Below are 26042 nucleotides of genomic sequence, written 5' to 3' on the forward strand. Positions count from 1 at the left end.
GCCGCAATATTTAATAAGTTTAATGTTACTTGATTACAATACCTGCTCTGTTGGCACAATTTAACTAAAGTAGCTAATGTTAACCCAAGTGTGCAGCGCTCGGTTTTCCTAGTAAGAGCGTGAAAGACAAAATCCTGACCACCTTATTTAAAAGTCCTGGCTCCAAATAGATGGTGCAGACCATAAGCTGCAACTCTAAGCTTCAAACAAGCTCCAGTATAAACCAGTGGGTGATGTCACACTTTACCATGTCCATCTTTATATACAGTCTATGGTGCGTGCACAACTACAGCACTGGAAGTCAAGATTGAACCAGGAACTGGTCTATAAACTGTAAACAGACAGTTTGGGTAATAATTTTACCATTCGCTTTACTTTTTATCTCAAAATAAGTTTGACTACCCCGGGGCTTTGTTTACAACCTCTCTGGTTGTCTGACAAGTTGTATTTCGTGTCTCCTCAGACTTCTTTTTAGCAATGTTCCCAGATCTCAGCAATGAAGTTAGTGAGTACAATGTTATTATTTTTCATAAAAATTATGGCCAAAAGTACAAAAATAAGATCCAAGTGGTAATAAATCAGAATTACCCTTTAAAATCTGCCTTGTAATGTTGCCCTAGGCAGCATTACAATGTGGCTGCACCAAGTGGTAATGTGCTAAGCCTTCAGTGCTAATAAATCACATAAGAGTCAGTTCACTGGACGTTAAGAACAGGATGTTTTGATTTAACAAACACATAAGCGACACAAAAGTTCTAGGCCACTAGTTTGACAGCAGTAGAGCTAAACTGTATCGTCAGGTCCAGACAGTTGTTGACAGACAGCAGTAACACAAGCCGAGCCAGCGTTTCACTGACTGAGAGAGTGAGGTTAATCACAAATAATGAACTACGGAGAGCTTACTGTGTACCAGCCCTATGAAGAACTGGAGATATCGTGCACCTTACTAAAGTTTAACACAGTGTTATCTCATCTCAGAAATGTTTCAGTTCACCTCTGAGATCCATCAGTCTCCAGACAAACCAAATCATGTTTACTGTACTTGAACACACAGCTCGTGGAAGGAGGCCTGAGGGGAAATACTGAGTTCAGTATTATCATAAAATAAAAAAATAAAATGTCTTGTCTACACCTTTAAATTCCCTCATTTACAGTACTTCCTTTCTAAAGTGGTTAATTTATCCAATTCCATTTCCTCCTGCATAAGAAATATGAAAGTATGAAATCTGTTATAGATTATAATTATTTCTGTGTTATGAGGGCCACATATGAGATGTGTTAAACTATGCAGCAGGACGGCGTGAAGGATGTAATCTTACTCATCATCAGTAACCCGTAGCCTTAATAGCTGACTTGCTATTATTTGGATCACGCGGAGGAGGTTTTTACAGAAACAAAGGGGCTACATCTGATTAACTGCTGGTTCAGTTTGTGTTTTACATGCAAACAATGTGCTGCTGAAAAATGCTATTAATAAGGCATTGCATTAAAATATATGGACAATATTAAAAATGTATATGTTGACTTGATTTTTAATGTAAATAGATGTTATATATTTTTCCTGTAATATTTCATTTATATTCCTGTAATTATGTAAGTATTTGCTAGTTTTTGGTGCATACTTGTAAAATGTAAATTGGGCTGGTTGGGTTGCTCTTTAACTTTTTTTGTAAGCTGCCTGTTTCAGTAACATTCAATGGTGAGTTTTGATTTTTTTTTTTTTTTTTTTAAACCAGATTATGAATAAATTTAAAGTCATGATGGGTTTTTTTTTAATGATGTTCCTGATGTTAATCCTGAGTTAATTGTCTTGTTTTGTTCTTTGGTTTATACTGTGTGATGAAGCCAAAGACAACTTTCCACACTGCAGATAATAAAGTTCATAACTAATAGTTGCAAAGTTTTATTTTATTGATATACTCAATATTCCCAAACACAGGACTCTCACAGAATATTTAATAATGCTATATCCATTTTAATGTGAGAGCCTTGGCCACCGTTGCTATGGAGAAGAAGCCAGTGAGATAGAAAATTCAACAATTTGTCGGTGCCTTCAGTTGAAGAATTCAACCCAAATTACCCCGAATCAGAAAGTAAATGTATTTAAGCTGCAGATTTCTAAAATGTGTATTCTTTAGCTTCAACTCGCCTGTCCCAACTGTATTTTTTGTTATATTCAATTCATGATGTAGTAACATACTTTCTGTTGTCATTCAATGGTGAGATGATGATTTTATTCTCTTGTGATATTTGTATAAATAGAGACTGTTTGATTGCAAAGTAGTAGTAGTTTTTCATGTTCTCCAAATAAGGAGGCAGAGAGTCATTTGCCGACTATTTTAGTCAAACTTGAACAGTGCCAATGTTAGCTTCTTAAAACACCCACATCAGGTTTTCCACACATTATGCCGGTGGTGTTGTGTTGGCTATGGTGTTATTGACTGATTGTACCAGTTTTACTGCTGTCAAATCAGTGGCCCTAATGTTGCTGCGCCCAGTGTTTGAACACTGCTGTTTTACTTTGCCTCTTCCTGAGGATGTTGAATATTTTAAGATGGTTCAGGTCGACAGACTGAATTGACTGGACAGCATCTGAGTGGTGATTGGATGCACTTCACTGTGATGGCTTCACTTATACTTTAGACTGCATAGCTTTAGTCATAAAAAAACAAAACATAGACAAATATCTTAACACTGGTTATAAAGCTGTATGTTCTGGTATACTACCTTTGTGTCTTGCAAAGTAGCGCCCCAAAACGATGAGTAGACAGAGCATGGCAAAGACAACCACAGCTACCACTCCTCCAATCACTGCATGGTCCACCGTTCTGGGTGCTCCCTCTCCAGCTCGTGAATCTAAAAGTAAAAGAAAAACAAACTCAGTGCAGATAGACAACAGTAGCAGCAAGCCATGATCCCCATGGGGAGTTAAATGGAAGTAATATGATAGATATGTAGATTATATTTCATGTAAGGCGTATAAATGGAAGATCTTTGCAGTACTAGAAGTGCTTAAGAGCTGCTGCTTTGATCACACCGACACATGTTACTGCCATTAATGGAAGTGAAAATATTTACCATGTGGTCCACTTGGTTACCTATTTACTACACACCTACACCTATAGTAATGTCATGAATTTTGGTACTGTGCTTCAAACAAAATTGACCCTAACCCTAAACCTAACCCTATCCAATACTCTCTCCTTTTTACTGAATGAACTCAAAGACACCATGGAAACAGAGACATACACATTGCAAATAGTAATCACTGGTGACCTCAACCATCTTTTAACCTAAACCTGGTACATCGTCTTCACCATTTTAAGGCCTATTGTTTGCCTAAACCCAAAAATCTGTTTTGGTGGACTTGCTATGCTTTTATTTTTTTGCTACTGGGTAGTTCTAGTACTTAACTGCTGATTTTTACATCTCCTCATTGGTCATAATTTTTATTAAAATGTTGAGTTCTTGACCTTGTCCATCATTTTGTGTTGCCTTCAATGCTGCAGATTTGAAATTAATACATGTATTTTATTTTGCAATATGCATTTTTTTTTGCTTGCTTTGTTTCCTCCACAACAAGATGTTTTCCTCTTGCTCTGTGTCTCTGGTTGACATTTTAATAACCACTCTATAAAATTGCCACAACAATAACAGTTTGGATTGCAATCAAGAATTGATTAACCTGAGCTGGAACAGGATCACCACATTTCTGCTGGACTGAGAAACCACTCAGTATTTGACCTTTCCTTAAGAATCTAATGAGCATGTTTCTTGTATCACCCTTTTGTAAAATGCTTTAAAAAAAATAACGGAAATCTGTGGAAGAAACTTTTACACAACCGTGCACACAACAAAACATTAACAAATTATTCATGGCAGGGGAATAGTTAATCATGTTTTTAACTTCCTGAGCAGGCTTTAAGTAAAAAAAAACAACCTGTGATTGGACAACAAGTCCCCAAAGCTATTGGCTTTAATGCTGTGTGAAAGCTATTGATCAAGTGTAAGGATCCATGACAACCCAAAGTTAATATCCATTTTTAGATGTGACTGGCCCTTCACGGCACAAAGGAGGAGCAAATTCTTTCATCAATGATGCAGACAACTAATATAGGAAAGTGAGTAGAGGTGTGGAGGTGGTGGAGAGACGATGATTCACATGGCTAAATGTTGCATTGAGATGTAAACTAGAATATGTTCTGTAGTCACAAAGCACTTCTATCTAATATAATGTGTATGATACAGATTAATTTTTGTGCTCTTAGCTTATTAAGATATGTTGCACCATACACTTAACATTTGCCTCCTAGGTAATGTCTTTTTTAAAGATTTATTTTGCAGCGAATGCCAGAAAAGGTGCAGTCAGGACACTGAACAACAGCCAGTTCTTAGCAATCTGTTCGCGTGGAGTAGACTATCAGCTTCCACCATCCATTAGCTGTAGTAACTCACTAAAACCCCTCCACACTCCAGCCTAGTTCTACACTCTAGGGATTTACTGAGTGAGCATCAGGAAACAGAAAGAGCAGGCCCCAATTTGTTAACGAATAACAGAGAAACAGAGAGTGAAACATCATGGATAGCCTCAGCCACCACCCACCCCTACACTCTTGCATTACTCAACCTGCAGGAATAAAGGGGGGAGTGGAGGAGGCACAGCAGAGCTGCCTGTCAAACTCAACAAAACATTACCTGATAGATCTAATAGGTTATTTTGACTTCAGATTTTCTTTTTTAGTGCTGGGCAGATTCAATTAAACTGAGCAGGAATCCGTCTGACATCCAATTCGCTCTTGTCAGGCTGCTAAAGCTGTGCTTTAACACACTTTCCTATTACAATGTTAATGTGGACTTTGGCTTTAGGGAAGGGGAATGCGTGTGTGTGGTGAGGTCCGGGTGGTGGGGGTGACTTAGGCGGTTGTAGAGAATCATCTTGGTTGTCTATTGCAAACTTTCCTGGTTTAAATTAATTTCCTATATAGAGGGGGTGATATGGATGAACATGTCATATGATACAGTTTGTTGCTTCTTATCACAATAAGCTCTGTAAACAAGACAGCAAGTCAACCAGCCCTTTAGAGCCTTATCAATAGTGAAGCTATAAATGTAAAGTCTGGCCTGATGGTGGTGTCCACATGAACATTTTCTAATTTTCAGGACCATGAAACTCCATAGAAATCTGGCTGTTAAAAATCAATTCTCATCCTTTCCCCTTCACTTTTTCTCTCAAGTTGCTTTAAGGTTGTGCATCTTTTCGTCTGAAAGCTTGTTCCAGCGCTTCATTCAAGCTATATTTGATGTTTACACTGAGTGAAATATTCAAACCCAAGAGCCCATGTTTTATATGGCTGTACCATTCCATCAAAAGGAAATATACTACTACCTATGCTATCATTTTTACAGCCATTTCCCTCAATTTCAGCCTGACATTTGGTATCTGTGTAAACTTTGGGATCTCTACTAGAATTTAATAAAGTTCTGAGAGGTTTGAAGAGGTTCATTTTCAAAATACACACTACTGTTCACCTTTGACCTACCTAACTTACCATGATTGTGCTCTTACACAGTTTTCCTATGTGCTCACTTTCAATTTTATCCAATCTCCAATTCTCCAAATTTAGAAAAGCTGGCTGAACTGTTGGCTTGTTTTTAGCCAGTCTGATCATCTGACTACTCTTTCTTGTCCTATAGAAGTTTGTTGTGGCAATGCCATTGATCTCAGCAATACTTTGGTAAAATGTAATCATTACTGTAACTGATAGAAATGATGGTTAAACCTATGAAATTAAGACCCAAGTTCTAATAAATCTAAGGTATCCTTTAGATAGATAGATTTTTAAATAGTTCCTACATCCACCTGCCTTGTTAATTTGCTGGGTGGGATTACATACATACTACATCATTTCAGAAATAAACCTTGAGTCTGAACTGTGGGTGTTAATGAATCCAGCAGTTCCTGTCTTGTCTTTATCAAAGCTGACAGTTTATTAATATGTATGTTTTCATCATTTCTTTTTGCAGCACTTTGTACCTAACTAAAGAATAATGTATTAAATAATCCACATGTCAGGAACCTGTGATATAACATGTTCAAAACACAAATAAATCATCTTCAAACATGACAGAAAATAAAGAAAACGAACATCATCTGAAATTCTAATAACACTTGATGTGGTCTACCTATAAACAAAACAACAAAACAAAAGAATTCATATATTTGTTTATTTTTTTTGTCACAGGAAGATTTTGTGATTTTTTTTAATGTCAGTGCTAATACAGTAGATTTAAGTGTGGTAATGTTTTCATTTCTGATCGTGCACTGGCAGCTATGCTTTCCTGACATCCTCCTTTCTCACCCCAATTTGACTGCAACAAAATCTTCTTAAAGGTGGATTAATAACAAAAAACACATTAACAAATGTGTAATTCAGGCATCACATACACGCTCTTTCCCAAAACCAAAGCCGAATGAATCTGTTTGCTGGATCTTAAACTTTTTCTTTGTTCTTGGTGCTGGAATCAATTTTTTGTCTTAATCATACCAGAAAATAAAAAGGGTTGTCTGGGTTCCATATTTATAAAGAGCCTTGTTTATAAGCCCAAATAAGTGCCTCGATGACAGCTGAAAAGCATATACTTTCAGTTCCTGGAGGCACTCAGTCCCAATGATACCATATAAAGCAATTTGCATGTCATATCAGTGAATATCACTTATGAGCAATTACTGTCACCAAGTGAAATACAGTACATTTCTGTTATTATCTCACATGGGGAGTCAAACTTCAAATTGCACGGGTCATTGTTTTAGCAATCAAAGGAGCGCACATTCAAAGCAATTTGGGTTATTGCCTTTCCTTAAATGTCACTTCAGTCGCAGATGAAAAGCACCCATCAGCCACAACTAATTGTGAAGTGTGACTGCAGTTATTGGTTTTGATTACAAAATATATGTGTGTATATATCAGCTTACGTGTGGAGGCCAAATTCGCAATTAATATCCCAAAATGGTTGTTGCCATTTATACGACTATGTGAAAGAGCCAGGTGGCCGTTAGTTTTGAGTTGTGGCTAAAAGGAGAATTTTCCATGAAGTTTGATGGCTGTTCCTCCACCTTTCTCGTCACCCATAGACTCAAATGAACACTCTTGAGATTTTAGCATGTTTTAGCTCATTGTTGTGCTTATATGGCACATTAAATCTTTGGTTCAGTCTCAGTGCACCAACCCTGTTTTCAGCAGGCAGACAGATTAAGCAACAAGCTGGTAAAGAAAGTCAAGCATTTAGCAGCTAACATGCCAGATATTTTTCTCAGGAATTAGTAGAGACCAAAACAAAGGTATAAGGAGAGAGAATATAGGACTTACATTGACCAGATGAGCAGAAACATGACACCAATGGGATGATAATGTTGCTCTGTGTCTGGTAGACATGTAAAATGGTTGCTAAAATGTTATATCAGGGCTGTGAGTCTGTCAACTTGTTTTAGAGTTATTCTGCCCCCTAGTGGCCAACAATCAAACAATGCAGCTTTAAAGCATAAACATCACATTTTGTGGAAGTTGGTATTTTACAAGATACAGGTGATAAACCAGCTGTGCAGACAAATCTAGTATTATGATATTTTAATTTGTTCACAGGAAAGGTCGTGGAGTAAAAACTTCAGGATTCCTCTTTTGGGCACCATTAATTTTCACTCCGAATTTCATGGAAATCTGGTGTATCTTGTGTTATGGTTCAGTACAAGTGGATGCCAAGAGACACCAAATGATTTGATGAGCTTGAAAATTACTACAGCTTCTCCAGTCACCAGAGCTCAACCATATTGGGCACTCAGGACAGATCCTAGAGCAGTGCCTCTAATATAATGCAATACATTATGCAGAATCTTTGCTAAGGTGCCATGAAGCTGTTGTAGTGTACAGAAGCAGCCAGAGGGTTTGTTAAAGCACTTAATGCAGCTTTGGTTTGGCAAATATTTTCGTTTGTTGCTGCTGCCCGTTTTGCAAAAGATATTCATTTCAGAATGGAAAAGTACTGGCAATGTGTGAGGACCATGTGGACATCAAGAGAAAGAAGCAAAATGTCCAAATGACAGATGGTTGTTATACTACAAGCAACAGCACTACTTTATGTTCAGTAATTATAAACCTTAGCAGGATAAAGATGAAATTCCTAATCATAAATGTATACTATATATATGTATATATATGTATATATATGTGCATATGTATATATGTATGTGTGTATATTTATATATATATATATACACATATACATATACATACATATACACACACACACACACACACACACACACACACACACACACACATATATATGTATATATATATATATATATATATATATATATTAATATAATCAAAACTCATTTTCAGGGATAATCTAATCTAATAATCATTCAAGACTAGATTACTCTACTCATTTCATTATACTTATTTTTACCTCCAAATTTAGTTTAAGGCATTCTTTGTTTTTTAAAAACCAAAAGATGCAAAAATGTATGTTTTCATATTACGACCTTGCGGTCAGGATTTATCTCAACACTGACACACAGCTCAGAATTGCTTTGAAATGTGCCTGAAACATCAATGATTAATCACGAAAGGGCTTCAAACAAAGTGTCCACAGGGCTAAACAAAGCATGCAACAGTCAATCAAGAGTGGTCTTTTTGGCAGGGGGAGAGAAGCCCACCTTAAGTGGGAATGTGGAGTATCTCATTTTCATAGGACATGTTGACAGAGACTTGATTCGAGACAGAGGAGATCTCCTAATTGGATCTCCTAATCTGCTAATTAAGCATTAGTGATTTCACTGTTGTGCCCATGCTGCCTGCAGATAGAGGGGCAATCAGGAATACAGCAGCGCTATGTGGGTGGGGTGTCATAAGAGCACACTGGCTTGTCAAGATCCACTTCCATTGCCCACAACACTCTCGGTTAAAGACTGAATGTAATTAAAGTCTCAATGAACCTATTCATTGAACCTATTTAAAAATGTCAGTTAAATCTTTTGCCTCTCGGGTAGCGCATTACACTGCATACATACAGAGTGACTTGGCCTTGGATTTATTGAGTCTTTTTCAAAATGTCAAAAAGTGTTTCAATTTGAAAAGACAGTAGCGCCATTAAAAACACTGGGGAGAAAAATGACAGTAGCTGAGAGGTCAAATAAAGTCGAAAAAGAAATGATTAAAAACAATGTCATAATATTTTGACTTTAGTGGTGATTTAAGAGACATTTCTGGTTCATTCTGAAATGTGTTGTTTGTAATTTGAAAGGCCTCATTATTTTTGAAAAACCAAAAACATTCTGCTTGAGGATGTCAACCAGTTAAGGTGAGATGTCAAAAGAATAAACCAGTGATTCAGCGTTACACTTCCATGAAGTTGAGAGGCTTGTAAGAGCTAGATTTAAAAGAAAGAAGTTAAAAATCAGTGCAGCACAGGTTGAGATATCTTGACTTTTATTCCTTAGTACTGGTAAAGCTCTCATATTTCCCATAATGCAACCAATAGCATTTTTCATTACACTTCTCCTCAAGCTGTAAACGCTGGTGACATCATCAGGGTTATTTTATGTGTTACTTTATATGTAAAACCGGTGGTGAACCCCTTCAGGATCATGGCAGAGGATATGGTTTTGATTTAAATTTAAGAGTGAAGCGATTGACTTTAATGTATCACAAGAATAGATGTACCATGGATGACTCTAGGGTCTCACAGACATCAGTACAGAACAACCTTAAATTCCCCCTCCAGTCAAAAATCTGTTTGAGCTTCACTGTACAGAGTGATTTATGAGTTTGACACTTAAAAGCTGCTTTCACATTCATCGGCTGAAAGTGGAAAATTTGTCATCTTACATCCAAGTTTAAGGGGTGGATTAACAAGTATGATTTGTGACATCATAACAATTTTCGAGCCAATCGTGGTCCAGCAGGCAACTTACACAAGTGTTATATGGAAACCTGAGGCCTGCAGTGCACAAACACTGAGAATGGATTTCACAGAGAAGTAGGAGACACCTCGCGTCCAGCAGTTTAACTTTTAAAATTAACAATATTTGCCTATTTATAGATTTGGGGTTTTTAAAGGGGGAGAAGGAGGGGATGTCATTTTAAGGATTTCTAATGAAGTAACTGACCTTTTGTGTGAAAAAAAAACAACATAGATACAAATTATCAGTCAAAGCAGAGTATTTTTATGTCTTCAAATATGTCAGGAGGGGATCTTTAACATTAACATTAAAGGTGTAAGATGATGTGATGAAAGGAAAATAAAAATTCAAAATTGACAATGATAATTTCCTCAATTAATGATCTGATCTGCGGGGGCAAGAGCAACATAAGACTGTAAAAATGATGATCCACTATTTTTTTATTTATTTTTTTTTGAATCAGAAGGAGTATGGTTTGATGCTGGCTATGCTGTCCCCTTGAAAACAGAATCATTATTTCAGGAGGAGGAGAGAGGAATCTGTACAATTTATTATTTATCAGAGATTGCTAGAATTTTGTGGGATTTACTTTTCAAACTAGCTTTCTTTTCTACACCCACTCATGTTCCACAGTCTTCACAGAGTAAAAGACAAATACATAGAGACAAATACATTCCTACTCCTGTTCACACTGATCTGCAGTTACCTTTATTTCACCTGACCCGTGTGTATTTGGGCTGCAGAAGAACACTCAACACAAAACTAAACACACACACAGAGAACATGTAAACTCTAGCAGTGCTGAGCCTCTAGCTGTGAAGCAACAGTGCTAACCACTGAGATACTGAACCACCTAAGTGATTCCACAATAAGATTATCATTTTTAGTTGGGTAATCCTCAATATAATCTGCATCGTTTTCACATGAATTAATGAAGAACCACTGTGTAGCTGGCATGACTATCAGTAGCCACCATATCTTAAGCAAGCAAAATCTTCAATTGAATGGAAAAAAAAAAAAAAAAAACATTGAATAATTAAAAAACACTGGAAAGGAAACTCTCAGAAAACCATAGCTATGACCACTTGAGAACACAAGAAATCTCACACTGATACTACAACTGAAGTTTAAAAAAATGACTTAAGCACTATTCACACTGGATTTATTTCTTTAGGGGAGTTAGGATGATTTTAACATTATCAGTCGCTGGCAAGTGTGTAATTTTCATCACCACTTTCTGTAGGTAATAATTACAGCAGCAATTACCTGCTGTTTTTCAGTGAACTCACTGGTCCTCCTGTATTTCACGTTCCGTCTGGAGCAAGTCCTTGCTCCACACAACTGCATTTTATCAGCTGTAACTTTTGTGTGAAGAAGTCGAAAAAGTTTTAGCTAAACTTATGGACAGAAACTTGTTAACACTAGCATATAGGCATATTTTGGAACCATTATGATGACAGAAAAAAAGAGAGCAAGACCCTGTAAGTAATGTCAACTAAAGGTAGGAAACAGAAAGTATAATTCATCTGAGATAGTTCATCTTGTTTTCTATGTAAGCTCCCACGAGCCCAAACATGTCATCATGGGTTGATGCATGTCCATGTGTCATGATATAATTCTGTTCTTTTTCCCAGTAATGATGTGAATAAACCCCTGCTACTGTGCCTCTGACTTATTATTCTCTCTGTATGACGCCCAGTGTTTGCTACAGGCTACGCTTTGCAATGAAGCCAGGATGTGCAACACTACAGAAGTGATAAGTAAAAATACCTAAATAGGGAATCTGTACAAACATGCTACATCGTTACACCTATTACAACCAGGATGACCAGGTCTTTCATATTGAGTTGGGGATATTAACTGGCATAGCTTTATACTGTAGCTGTGTTTTGATTGGTCAGATAACGTAATGCCTGTCACTGAAGTGGCTGTTGTCAATAAAAGGAAGGTGGAATAAGTCGGTAACAACGAGCCAACCATGACAGTGTCTAAAAACACCAATAAGGAAGAGAGGAACACTTCCAAACAGTAGGTAAAAGTGTATAGGCAGGATAGAAACACTTCTAGTTTATACTTTCTAAAATATACTTTCTATAATCAGATATACGTCATTTCTAAATTCAGCATTATACAATTCAGTTAAAGTGTCCTTGCTGTGGTGCCATATATCCATGTAGCACAGTTGCCAGGGCACAATTTAGAGTCAAGCCTTGACTTCACTTTGCTGTAATTAAATTAGACAAACCAAAGAGGACAGTGAAACTCAATTTCATCATAAATTCATATCTTTTTTTTTCATTCTTTAATTTCTTTTGCTGCGGAAAGACAGTTGTAATTAGCCATTATACTGAGCCATTGTCTACTGAAAAGAACACATCACCATTGTTCAATCTGAACTCACTCTCTGGCACAAACTTGTGGGGCTGCTTTAAAAATAGAAAGCTCAAACCCAGACAAAATAGTAACTCATAGGTAACGTTGAAAATGAGATTGAATATTGTCTTACACCTGGTAGACAGGTGTGGAGCAGAATGAATTCTTTATATGAAAACATCTTTTCCAGGTCTATATTTTTTTATTCTGGGGCTCTACTGGAATATCTTTGCATGATTTACAGTTTGCATAATGTACAGTTAAGAGATGTTGGCTCCAGAGGCTACACAAGCAATAGTAGTCAGATTTTGCTTCTTTTTCCTTTTCTTTATGCGAAATATAATCATATCAAATACATCTGTTCATGTTCAAGCCTGAATCCAATCTGAAATATGCAAGAGGACAACGCCTGTGGAGCAACCTTAGCAACAAAGGAACGGACGGCCATTTGTTGGCATGTGTGAACGATTTGACATCAGTTTGATGAGGAAGTAGAGGTAATATTGCAAACGGAGCGTTCAGAGCAGGATGAAACCCTTGCTTTTGACTTGCATTTTTACATATGTTCATCTCATGTTTTGGAACTTTGACCTCGTTTAACATAGTCAACCAACATCACAGCAGTATATAAGCATGATATGTCCCCCTTAAAGGCTACTTTGGCCACAGTGCAACGACCGATCAAAAAAGTCAACTCATAAATACCTAAGACAACGACCCTTTCAGTAATTGATACAATGCATCCATAAAATGAGACAAGCAATGCTCTTAACGACTGACAGAATACAGTAGAAGACGGGACATACTGAGAGTGCAATACAAATAATATTAATATTTATAAAAAAGAGAATAGGGGAGATGGGGAGGAAGATCCCACCAGTCCACATAACTAATACAAACTATAGAAATATTTCCCAGCCCTTTTATTTTAAAGAAAAAACTGCTCTGCGGATATCCATATTTCAAGAGTTAACTGATGAAGATGAATGACACTTGTTATTCAGAAAATATCATATACACAGCCACATATGAAAGAACATGTGGGAGCTCACCACCTTCTTTTCAATGTTCAAAAATCCAAAAATGTGATTAGAACCAGCTGATGGGTCTTTGGCTCCATTTGAGTATATAAAATAAGCACACTCAGAACATAAACTACGCATGGTATTCTCTTTTGGGGGTATTCCTTGTGTGATATAAAGCTCTATCCATATAAAGAATTCTACTTTTGGTGCCAAACAATATAGACATGAGAAGGAAAGCAAATGTTCCAACTCCTTGCAAAAAATAAGCCAACAATGCATTATCTTCTAAGGAGCCCTGCACCTTTTTTTTCCCTGATAGAACTATTCATCATTTATCTAATCACGGCCAGTCTTCATACAAAATGTAATATAATTATGGGCTATAACTGTTCTCAGGATATTAAGCTGTATCTAGGCCACGGGTAGCTCGATAAACACCTTCTAATAATGGCTTTTAGTGGTCTCTAGAGTGCCTTATCCTAACACACTGAGGACTCTCTATGGCTCCCAAGACCAAATGAGTTTGTGGCTTGTTGCAGAGATGCACATCAGTCCTGTTAATGGGGACACTGTTTGAAAAAAAAAGAGGCCCAATGGAGCTTCTCTCCATTTGCCAGACTACGCTTTCTTCTCTCATGCGCTATCAACTCCCCCCACACACACCCCGACCAACACTCTCCTCCCATCCCGCTGTCACTGAGCTGCCTCCTGCCTCGGTCATTTCAGCAGCAGCTGAAAAACTCCCCAGGATTTATGCTTGCGGTTGTCAAAGGTGGCAGGGAGCCTGGTTTGTGCGTGTATGTGTGCTCATGTTGAATGATGTTTTTTAGCCTGACGCCAGACATCTGAGGATTCCCTTGTATTAGACTTTAACAAGAGATAACTGTGCAAGTAAAGGTCAAAATAAGTGATTGACAATTATTAAAATGTTCATTGTATAGTTAAAGCAAATGTCATGACATTACTTATCATCAAAAAGCAGAAAGTAAATAGTGTTTAAGTGATCCAAAGAGAAACATCTTGTCAAGGTCAAAGTCACAGAAATGTAAGGTGATGATGGAAATTGCCTCCTTAAGTCAAGTCTAGTGTCTGCTCTGCTCTTGGCACATTGATAATAACAACAGAAGAGACTGCGTGTATCCTGGTGTTATGAGACAGAATAGTATCAGTGAAATGACATCGGGGGCTTTGTGACTCATGTGATTCATACAAGCCTCTTCTGATCTGTCACAGCTGTGGTTAAGGTCTGGTTAGGTTTAGTTGACTAAAACGATCTGGATTAATGTTTGAAATTTCCAATGAGGGAGAAGGGGAGGATGTAATTTTAAGAAATCTTTTTTTGAGGGAAAAAAAATACATCAGACACACATCATTATTCTGAGCAGAGAGTGGTGAAACAAGAGGCGAGTCCACAGCTCCATTAGCAGCTGTTTGCTGTCATTATAAGCACAGCAGGGGGTTTAAGATAAATGCTAGCATCAGTGTGCTGGCATGCTCGTAATGTTAACACGCTAATGTGTAGCATGTATAATGTTTACCATGGTCACCATCTTTGTACAGCTGAGTTTGATGGAAATGTCATTAGTTTTGCAGGTATTTGGTTATGTGACAAAGTAAAAACTGGACCTGAGTCAGAGGATCACCAAACTTATTACAATTCATCCCGAGGGGACTTTGATTGTTTACACCAATATTCATGTCAGTCGATCCAATTCTTGTCCAGACAATGCACTCTGATCTTATTACACAGTGTCTGACAACATCATATACTGTTACTGTATAGCTTCAATGATAGCTCTTTATTGAATCTATATGTTTACAGTAGAGCTGCAACCATTAGTCGATTAATTGATTAGTCAAACAACAGAAAATTAACCGGCAAGTATTTTGATATTTGAATAATTGTTTTGGCCATTTTTCAAACAAATATGCCAAAGATTTACTGGTTTCGCCTTCTCAAATGTGATGATTTAATTCTTTTGTTTGTCATACATTACAGTAAACTGAATATCTTTAGGTTTTAGACTGTCGGTCAGACAAAATAAGACATTTGAAGATGTCACCGTTGACTCTGGGTAATTATAACTATCACTAATTACCACTATTTTCTGAAATTTATGGACGAAATGATTAATCAATAATTAAAATAATTGTTAGTTGCAACCCTAGTTTACAGAGAGGTCAAAGCAAAGTCTGAAAAGGCAAAGTAAATACATGCAGTGCTTTCACACAAAGCTCAACTTTGGTAACATAAAAATGTGTTGACCAATAGCAAGCCATCTTAAGAGGGCTGACCTTTGAGGAGAAGGAGAGTCTAAAATGGATGAAGCTGTTAGCTGTTTGCACTATATTTATATAAGCCTGCTCTTCCGAATGACAATAAAGGTTTCCTTTTTGTATAACTAGCAAAAACCAACAGTTGCCACTGCATGACCTGGATATACTCACTACGTCTTCAAAGTTCCAGCACCGCTATTTTTGCAACAATAAAAACATAAATTCTGCCGTGCCACTATCTTGGCACACTTTCTGTGACTACTCTGAAAGCTGATTTTTGCTAGACTGTATATAACACTTCTGCAAGCTCTTGCATATACTGTACATAAAGACTGGCTGCCAGCAGAGTAAACAAAGGAGTATAAAAACTATGTCAGCATGTCTCAAGAGGATGCATATAACTGAAATTTCATGTGATACAGCCACTTAAATAAGAGTAACTGCGGTATGTAGCCACCAAATGTGTCCAAATGTGTGCGGACATGGTCTTAATTTCTTCTGAATGAGCACAGAGTGGTTATTCAAAAGTACATCAAAGGGATCATTTGACCTTTGATACGCAGACCCGTGGCTGCTAGCCAATAAATACTGCAGAGTGAAGAGAAAAAAAAATGAAAAAGTATTCTGCCATTATGTAAGATGGAGGCCTAGAACATTTTCTTTGTTATCGCAGTCCCTGTATGTCCGCTTTGTCATGCTCTTTTGGCCTTCTTTGAGGAGCAGTGTTGTGGCACAATCTCTGTCAGGTTTAGAAACGCTTACAAAAACCTGCAGTGATAATAAAATCCTTTAGACGGGGCTGAGAACATGGTGTCGGCCTCTAATCCAAGCCTCACCTCAAAGGAAATTCAGACCAGCTTACATGCATGGATGGTGTGAAGAAAAAGAAAGTGCTATATTTCACATATAGTTCACATTATAGCCAGTAGTCATATCAGTGCTGCTAAAAGCTAGTGAAGCCAATGATAATGGATAATCTCCAAGACTGGGTTTGTCACATTTTCACAAAACATACTGAAGGTATTGTTTACTGATAGATTTTTTTAAGACGAATATCTTTGCAATGACAAATCCCTGGTTGTAGTTTCATGGAATCCAATTGGGAAAACATTTACTCCAGCTTTGTCTGCCAACACCAAGGCTGAGAGCCACATGAGGGAATAAAATAAGCACAAGTGAGTGACCAAAGCCTTGGAAGGCAACATTTGCTAAGGGACCATGGGAGCTGCAAGTTCAAATCAGAGAGAAAAAGGGGAAAGAAGGAGGCTTCATTTACACCAGCTATTAATAATCAATTTTAATTTCCTCTCAGATCAGGTTTTTTTTTAGGACTCTTCATATCTATTTTAAGAAGCTACCCATATCCTGTAGCACTGAAAAAAAGGTGTTTCCCCCACAAACTCTAGTCAGAATTCAGCTTTGTTTTCCTGTCCTGTTGTCATCCATGCCAACACTGACAAGATGCCAAGCTAACAGAAACGGTACTACTGTCTCTGTTGACAGTTGCTCGACTTAGCTGCTGTCATGGCAACACTGAGCCTAAATTCTAAATTGTATTAAGAGCATTCAAAAACATGGAGCAGGCAGGTCACATGCCTTGGGATGTTATTTTGCACCAGATTGCAATGTGGTTGAAATTACAACTAAAACAAGTGAGAGATAATGCCAGCTTCAAGCTCACCACCTGTTTTGTCTGTCTGCTTGGCGCTTAGAGGATATCAACCGAATTATCAAAGTGATTATCAGAAAATGTAAATGAAATATTAATTGATATCACATCAGTATAAATAGATCTATCTTTGCACTTTCTATCAAATGTACAGATGCAGATCTGATGATAATACAAAGTAACTGTGCCCCAAAGAAAAAAGAAGAAGAAGAAGAAAATGAGCATTCAGAAAGCCAATGCAAACCACTTGAAATCAGTAATGACATCCATTAGTACAACTACTGGTTAAAATGAGAGATAAAACCCTAAATGATCAATTGTATCTTGATTTTTGTAGGTGCATTCTGCAGAACTGGATAGATTACTTATCCGAGGCAGATTACTATCACATTACATCAATATAAAATTATTTTTTGCCAGCAATTACATTGATGTTATACATCAATTTACTGGAGACAATATGCTAAATCTTTCCGGCAAGAGGTTTAAAAGGGCTCGTGAGCGACAATGTGACAGCAGTTGGTGAGAGGCGGCTCCGATGGTGCAGGTGCTGCAATTTCAGCAGGTAGCAGAGCTGGGTGACAGATGGGGATGATTGACAGTGTAGATTAATGTGAAATTGTCTCACTGGTTTGTGTCCATCTGGTGGTCTAACGCAAACAGTTTTGATGAAATCAAGGAAACTGAAAAACATTGAATAAATACACAGAGCTATTAAAAATATTTCAAAATGACTTTCTGAATAGAAGTCATCTAAGAAAAAAAGTATTTAATGTATATTTGAAACAGTAATCCACAGGGACATAATGCAGTGCACCATGTGTTCATATTTTGGTTTGTTAATTTCTGAAATACAGGAAAGATAGGCATATAGCAGGATGCTTTGATGAAGAAAGGAGCCAGATTGGTGGGCCTGACAGCTGTCAACAAACTAGTTTCCCTTTTAATCATGGCGGCGATGGTTCCTTAACCTCAGCTAAGTAGTCGTTTTTAAAGGCATACTATACAGGATTTGTCGGTTGCTGTTTGTAAACACAACATTCAAAGTTGGCCCCTCCTCCCCAGCTCAACGACACTAGAGCGAGCTGAGAGAGAGAACGAGAAAGAGAATACTGGTGGTTGAGTGAGCTAGAGAGCGAATGAAAGGAGGAGCAGTGGAAGCAAGAACAAAGCTGTGAATCAGATCAGTAAGACGTTATTTTCTAGTTGTTTCATTGCAGTTATGTTCTAAAGCACAAGTAAACATGTCCCTGTTCATCCCGTTCGCTGTGGCCTCTCTGCTCTCTGCACGTGTGAGTGTGTGTGTGTGTGTGTGTGTGTGTGTGTGGAGGTCAGAACAGTCCTTGGTCAAACACAGACAGAGAGCAGAGGAGAGAGACGGAGACAGTGATGTAACCTAGTCGCTAAATTTTTATAGAGTCCCGACCTCACACCCTGCGTGCTGTTATTGGCTGGGGGCTACACACCCACTGCCCAAAGGCTGACGGCCAGAAATGTCCCGAACACAGCAAAATACAAAGAAAATACAGGCAGAGGGCAGGGTCTCCGTAGATACTAGGGATGTGCAGAGATCCCAGTATTTGCATTTGTATCTGTATTTGTTGAGACAGCAAAATTATTTGTATCTGTATTTGTATTCCAATAAAAGTGGAAAGAGGCTTAAAAATCCTGTTTTTGTTTCTATGACACTTTTAATTTTAGAAAATGTGTGTGAAAAGTGTTACAATAAGTGTTCATGAATAAACTACCTTACGAAGGAGGTCCCCACATCGGGTCTTGAACTGGAGTCTCCCAGATCATAGACGACTGTGCTGACTACTGAAAACTAAAACTTTACTCACTGCCTCATGCAGACAGACCTCTACCTATTTATACATCCATAACACAGAGACAGCACACCATGTAACATGTAGGGAGGAACTTCAAAGGCAATTATTGCTTTACACTTTTCATTTATTGCCTATTTTTTACAACCTAACTTTGTGGAAAGAAGAAGGGGAACAACAGGTTATGGAGAGTCCCTCGGGAGCACTTTGCATGTGTCAGTAGCTCAGCTTTATCTCTGAGGAACACCCCCAACAAATCATTTTTTAAATATTTGTATGAAACAAATATTCGTATAAAACCCACTATTTGTGCTTTGCCGAATGATGTATTTGTATTCCGGCACACCCCTAGTAGATACAAAGATACAGCCAATGCTACATATTTTTGTATGAGTCTATACATTGTTTCTTTTAAGAAAAAATCTGCATAGTATGCCTTTAACACAGAAGTAGTTTTTGTGTCTAAACCTAAACAAACTTTAACACAAGTGGTGACAGATCAGGATACAATCATATTAATGTTTTTTCTTTACAGTGATTTTTAACAGTGTGGAAGGCGCTGACAAATGATGTTGCCCTGCCGATGGGGCCAAAAGATCAAAAAACACTTATAGTATATGCGTTGTTTTAAAGGCAATGATAAACAATACATTTTGTTTGTAGGACATGATGAGCTAAAACCAGCTATTAGCTGATCATCAGCTGCTAACAGTGAAGTAACTGGATGGACAGCATAACCCGCAATATCCACAGCAAGCATTTCATCCTGTCCATTCAGTCTCTTGCTCTACATGGTCACATACTCTGTTTTAATGCAGCCAATTGCAAGATACAGCCGTTTGCATTTACAGTCATCATTTTTTGTCTCTGGTGTCAGGTGTCAGAGGTAGTGTGAAATTTGATCACGGTTCATAAATAGTAAATACTACCCAGCTGTGCTGCAGATAGCCTGCAGATATTTGATGATCACAACATCATCTGACAAAACAAATAAAAAATCCAGGTTGATGACAGCATCTAAGCAAGCTGTAAAAGACATATTAAATACGCTTATAAAACTAGACAAATAATGGCACAACAACTCTGAACTACATTATAAATGTGGCTGCTGAAGAACAGATGCTCCGCTTCTCAAACGTTTCCAGTGGACATTGAAACAGTGACAGAACCGTGCCAACAGTGAGCTGTGGCGCAGCTGGAACGCGATGCAGGCGGACCCAGTGGACATGAGAAGTAAGGCTGTTCAAGCCAGGGTTAATAAATAACAATATCTCAAAAATAGATTCAATCATATAGGACTATGTAATGCTGCTGAACAACTTCAAATTTCAACAACACCAAAATAATATATGTAAAGGTGTGCCACTTGTTGGACTGCTTAACTCAATGTTTACTCACTCACTGTTAATCTTAACATGTTTGCTGTTCAGGCTGATTAAAAGGATCAGATGTATGTCACAGGTGAGGAGAAAAAAAAAATCACCACTGATTACACTAACCTGTCTATTTAATTACTTCCTCATCTATTTCATCATATGAAAGCCAGATGGAGCCTTAAAGGTTCACTTAACTTTCCGCAGGAGGTGAGTTATGAGAGGAGAAAGAGGTTTTGGAAGGGGGACCCCTGTTTGTCACCTGTCATGCTCAGTTGTGAGTCTGAAACTAATTAATGCAGCATATGTGCCTCATTTGAAGAGAGCCCCTAAGGCAAGATCAAGACAATTTCACATACAAACACATCTTTCTGTGTGTGCACATATACAAGGCAAGTCTTAAATGAAGGGATCCCACTGTGGCAGTGATGCAAAATGTACTCCACATAACTATTGACCAATGGGGAAACTGGAAAAAACAACTTCTGTGCAAATGCTGCCCAGTGTGTTTCACTTAACTCTTTCAATCCTTGGTTGTATTTTCTCTTTATTTACAGGCTTATTGTAGAGTCATTGGCATGCACTGATTTCCATTTTCTTATTTCCATTTGTTCCTATCAATCAGTTACCGTAACTACAGTCGTCCCCTAACCTTAACCCTTATTGTAGTCATGACAGTGAAGGAAGCTGAACTTTAACCCACACCACATGTTTCTCTAACCTTAACAAAGTGATAATTTTAACCCAAACCATGATCTTTCCCTAAATCTAACCAAATGATTTTTGTGCCTAAACCTAATCAGACCTGAACCACAGTGTCACATTATAAAACATCATTATCTTTTAACACTGTAACGGTTTTGGAAAGCACAGCCCTGATGGTTACTACAACGCTACATGTCATTCTGGGGTGCATGGTCAACCTATTTGGTTGTTTAATTTACTGTGTCCCCTGAACCTACCACTATGTCATGTAGTCAGTGAAGTAGGCAGTGCCATCTGTGCCTTTGACAGTCAGTCAACCCATGATCATTGCGCTACTGTTTATAAAGACTGTTCATGTCTGTACTCAGCACAGGTAATATGAATGTACACATGCTAAATGTAGAGCCCACACAAAGGGCATAAGGCTGTCACGGTACCCCAGTAGCCTACTGGTTGAAATGCATACAACATAACTGCGATGTCCACTGTGATTCTGGTGGCAGAACTTTGTTGCATCTCATACTCCTCTCTCTACCAGTGCTTTCTGTCTCTCTCTGCGTTTTCAACTATCGAACCGGCAACATGGCTCCCCCTGCCCTCCCCAAAAATCTTAGATGAGACATACTTTTCCTCTAAACAAAAATACTTTTCAAAGTTGGCTGCCCCATACAGCAGTAATCAAAGTCTTAAGAAAAAATCACTACATTGTTGCATGTCGTTGCATGATAGTAATTTGGCACATTGTGTCCTTGTCATTTAATGAATGCCTTTTCTCTTTAATGACATCCAAATGTGACAGCTTAGTCCTTGGATTAACAAGAAAAGCCCTGTCCTTCACCTGCCACAATCCTGCTGTTAGCAAAGTGGCCATTATACCGCTGCATTCCTCTCCACTATTACATCTCTCTCTCAATTATCCCACTACTTTCACACGCTTGCTGACAGCCGTGTTGGCAGGTGTGTCCTTTCCAGACACACTCACCTCTCCGGATGGGAAATTAGTGAGCGCAGATAGCCATCAGCTAAAGCAACTGACATCTTTCACCAACATGCCCTTTTATTTAGCATGGGGAGATGGAAGTAAGATGAGAAGAGCAAACGCTGCTTGAACATCCACCATCAAAGTGCTGGCTCTCAACTGTGTACCACTTTTGTGCATTTTTAGAAACAAGCTACTTGCAGGGATTTAAACACCAGTCACCAGTTAGTGACTGGTGAACATAGAGACTAGATGGAGAGTGAATATTGGACTTACATTTGTCAAGTCTCCAGAAACATGACTCTAAATTAATGCTAATGTTACTCTGTGACAGCTGGATGGCCGTATCAACTTTACAACATACATAATATGTCAAATGTGTGATTTAAGCTTGTTGTGGAATTGTGTCCGCCTAGTAGCCAAAATATGCAGCTTTAAGAATACTGACTGAACTGTGAAAAATTTGAATCAACCTTACAAAAACCTAAATACCCAAAAGCAGTACAGATGGCATGTCCCCAAGTATTGTTTAAGGAGCTATTTTTGCTCTAATAAAGACAGTTTTAGTCAAAATATGTTGGGTCATTACTGTGTTAAATAAGGCTTTGAATCAACTTTGTTCTATCTCTAATCATGAGTTGATATAGCTCACATCAACTCTGCTATTCTATTGTCAGAGCATTTATGAAACTATTTTCTATAGGTTTTGTTTAGAATGAACACCTTTAACTCTGTGCATCTCACAAGTGAGAATGACTTTGTACCAAAAGAGCTTCAGAGAGCCAGAAGTGCTGAGGTGTTTAAATACATGCATAATATAATCAGTCATTATGTCTAATTTTCTGGGTCTTTCTCATTTCAGCTAAAGCCTAATTTATAAGAACAAAACGTTTCAACACCCACTTCTTCAGTCCACTGGCAGCTCATCTCAGAGCCTCTTCTTTTCTCTGCTGCATGTTTAATTTGTTCCTTCTGCCCTCCACTGTACCTGGCCTATTTTAGAAGGAAATGGACAATCTCTGGAAGAGCCTTCCAGCTCTATAATGTCTCAGCTTTTTTTTTTTGGGGGGGGGGGGGGGGCACGACAAGCGGGGTATCTCCATGGCAACAACATTTCAGAGGCTATGAGGAGCCAGGCGGTCAGTGGTAATGCTTTTCTAACAGTCTCTGACTCGGTGTCACACACTGGGCAAAGGAAAATGGAAATATAAACATGAATTAACATTTCAGAGAGCCCTGTTGTTATCAGAATTGTTAATTATTTGCATTAATTTTAAAAGACACTTGATGCTCTTGGAGCACTGGGTGAAATGTCCAAGAGGACTCATTGGCTTCCTGAATTGATTCAGTTCATAATAATATATCCAAATATCTAGATATATATAGAAGCTTGCAGAGAAGCCGATTTGTACACCCTCGAAATCTAAACAACATGTCCAGACCTGCTTGTCAAGCAAGTTGATTTGGTGATTTAAGTCCTCAAATAGAGACAAAAAAGTGAACATGCAGTGAAGTGTGAAGTGTAAAAGAAACAGTCACACAAACATCTCAGTGAGTGAACTCCAGAGAAGCATAATTCACACTTTAAGTAGAAGATGCTCATGGGGTCCCACCACCATGTTAAAAAAACAAACAAACTCGAGGCTATGTTGACGTCCTATTTCAGGTACCACAAAACTATGAAATCAACCCTGTCTCCTAGAAACTACGCTCATATGTTACTGAATTGTTTTCCTAATTATGTTGCATCATAATCAACGCTTAGATTATGTTCACAACCAAAATTTTTAAAATAAACGAAGAGCTACAAAGCACAGAACTTTGTCACCACTTCGACACTGGGATTTGCATTCTAAACCCCTTTGTGTAGTTAAGTTAAGACAACAAAAGCACTTTGGTTTAAGTCAGTGAAAGAACAGGGGAGACTGGCTAAAGCTGTTGCCAACTTCAGGGCTAACCCCTTTCACTTTAATTAGCAGGTGGCAAGCAAGACATGAGAACTCTGCTTGGGTCTTGAGCAGTTGTAGCACTTGTTCACTGACAAATAGCCTAGACTTTATACACACTGCACTGCTACACTGCTAACTTCATACTACACACGCTCTCTCACTCTACTGCACACTCACTTCACACACAACCTACACACTGAACTATCCCTTAAAGGAGCTTAAAGGAACACCGATCAACTTCCCCCTACCTGGGATCTACAGAAATCCTGCGGGTGACCTATTTTAATCTCAAAAGAGTGACTTTTGCTGAAAGGTGAGGAGTTTACATCTCTGAAGACTATGACCTTTCTCTAACCTTAACCCAGTGAGTGAGCGAGTGCCTGAAAATAACCATATTCTACTGCAAGATCGGATAAGATTGGAAATACATTGTCCCTCAACATTTTACTCATACTTTCAGGATCAACATTTTTGCAACTTGCTTGATATGTTAATTAACAACATTTACTCATTAGCAGAATTTCACTGTTCACCCTCTACCAGGAATGTGTACTTATTTGTATTTGTACGTATCTGAATGGTTGTCAAATAACGTTGCATTGTGTTACCGCAAAAGTTTCAGCTTTTACTGTACCTAGACTATTAATACAGCTTAGGTCTAATTCCTGGAGTGGGTGTTTGGGGGTAGAAAGCACGACAGCATATATTTAATTTACTCTGCTTTTCAGAGTTCTGTGGTCAGTTTCTTCTATTCTACTTCTTCTGTTATTTTCATTTCTCTGACACACGGGGAAATTAGAAAATAAAGTAGACCTCCCATTGCTCACAAGGCAGACACTAAATATCCATGTTCATGGTAATGAAGGAACATGTCACTCACTGTAACAGTGTGACTAATTGCTGTGTTTTTAATAGGTTTTGGACAACAAAGGAGGTCTGTGGCACAGATAAATCAGCTATTTAAGATTTTGAATACTTGTTTAGGATTGATTCTTTGTTGGTTTTGATCATGTAATGGCATCTTTTATATTATTAAAACTCTTAAAATGTCAATGTTTGTTCACAAATATAGCACAGTAGGTACTGTAAGTGCATAATCTGACCACCTGCATGTAAACACGAGTTTTACAGTAACCAGGTAACTGCAGGGCATGTGCATGATCTCTCTGATTTCCTGGCTTTCTCACAGTAACCTGGTGTCTTGTGGCTTGTGTACATATACAATAGTCATGGTCAAAGCAACATAAAGCATACATAATGGGTTATGATTAAATGAGGCAGTACTAGCCAGTACTGTCAACACTGACTACTGTTGATTCAACTTATTGACTTTCTTTAATCAAATATATTTATCATTATAATTATTATTACAAGCTGCAGCTGTGTTTCCATGGAATCAGATTCCCATATAGATCATATACCCCTTGGCAGGCAAATTAAACAGCTATAAAACTACTGTTACAGATACTGTAAAGTTTGTTCAGTTGATTATTTTATATCTTTCTTCACTCTACCTGCTTGTAGCTCTCTACCTGGGGGGGATATGTTGTTGATGTGAGATTATTGCTATTGTACTGCCAGTCGCTGACTCATCACTGTCAATATTTGCTGAATCAGTGCTTGAAATTTGAGTCATGAGGTTATGACAAAGTGAACGAACTGTCTGTAGGCTATTGCAGTGTTTAGTATTCAGACATGACATCCACCTAGATGACTGGCTGATCAGAGCTCTCCTCAGGACTGTGTGGGTGTGTACAGACTGGTTGACATCAGTGTCTCTCTTCTTTGTTTTATATCTGCACAGCTTAAACCTTGATGTATTATTAGTACATGTTGTTCATCAGCAAATTCAAAGAAAAGCTTAATGCAACTTCAACTCGAGAAGAGGACGAATCAACAAGAATA

General features: G+C 38.0%; 1 protein-coding gene across 4 annotated transcripts in view; it reads right to left on the reverse strand.

Annotated features, from left to right (window-relative positions):
- cadm1a (cell adhesion molecule 1a) overlaps nt 1–26042 on the reverse strand; it is a 416956-nt gene that overhangs the window by 8118 nt on the left and 382796 nt on the right. For all 4 annotated transcript variants that reach the window (XM_044370498.1, XM_044370499.1, XM_044370500.1 and 1 more), the window contains one exon: nt 2728–2856. In XM_044370498.1, the coding sequence (XP_044226433.1) occupies nt 2728–2856 (129 nt within the window). The remainder of the gene's footprint in view (nt 1–2727; nt 2857–26042) is intronic.

Source organism: Thunnus albacares, chromosome 13 (genome assembly GCF_914725855.1).
Source record: "Thunnus albacares chromosome 13, fThuAlb1.1, whole genome shotgun sequence".
NCBI lineage: Eukaryota > Metazoa > Chordata > Actinopteri > Scombriformes > Scombridae > Thunnus > Thunnus albacares.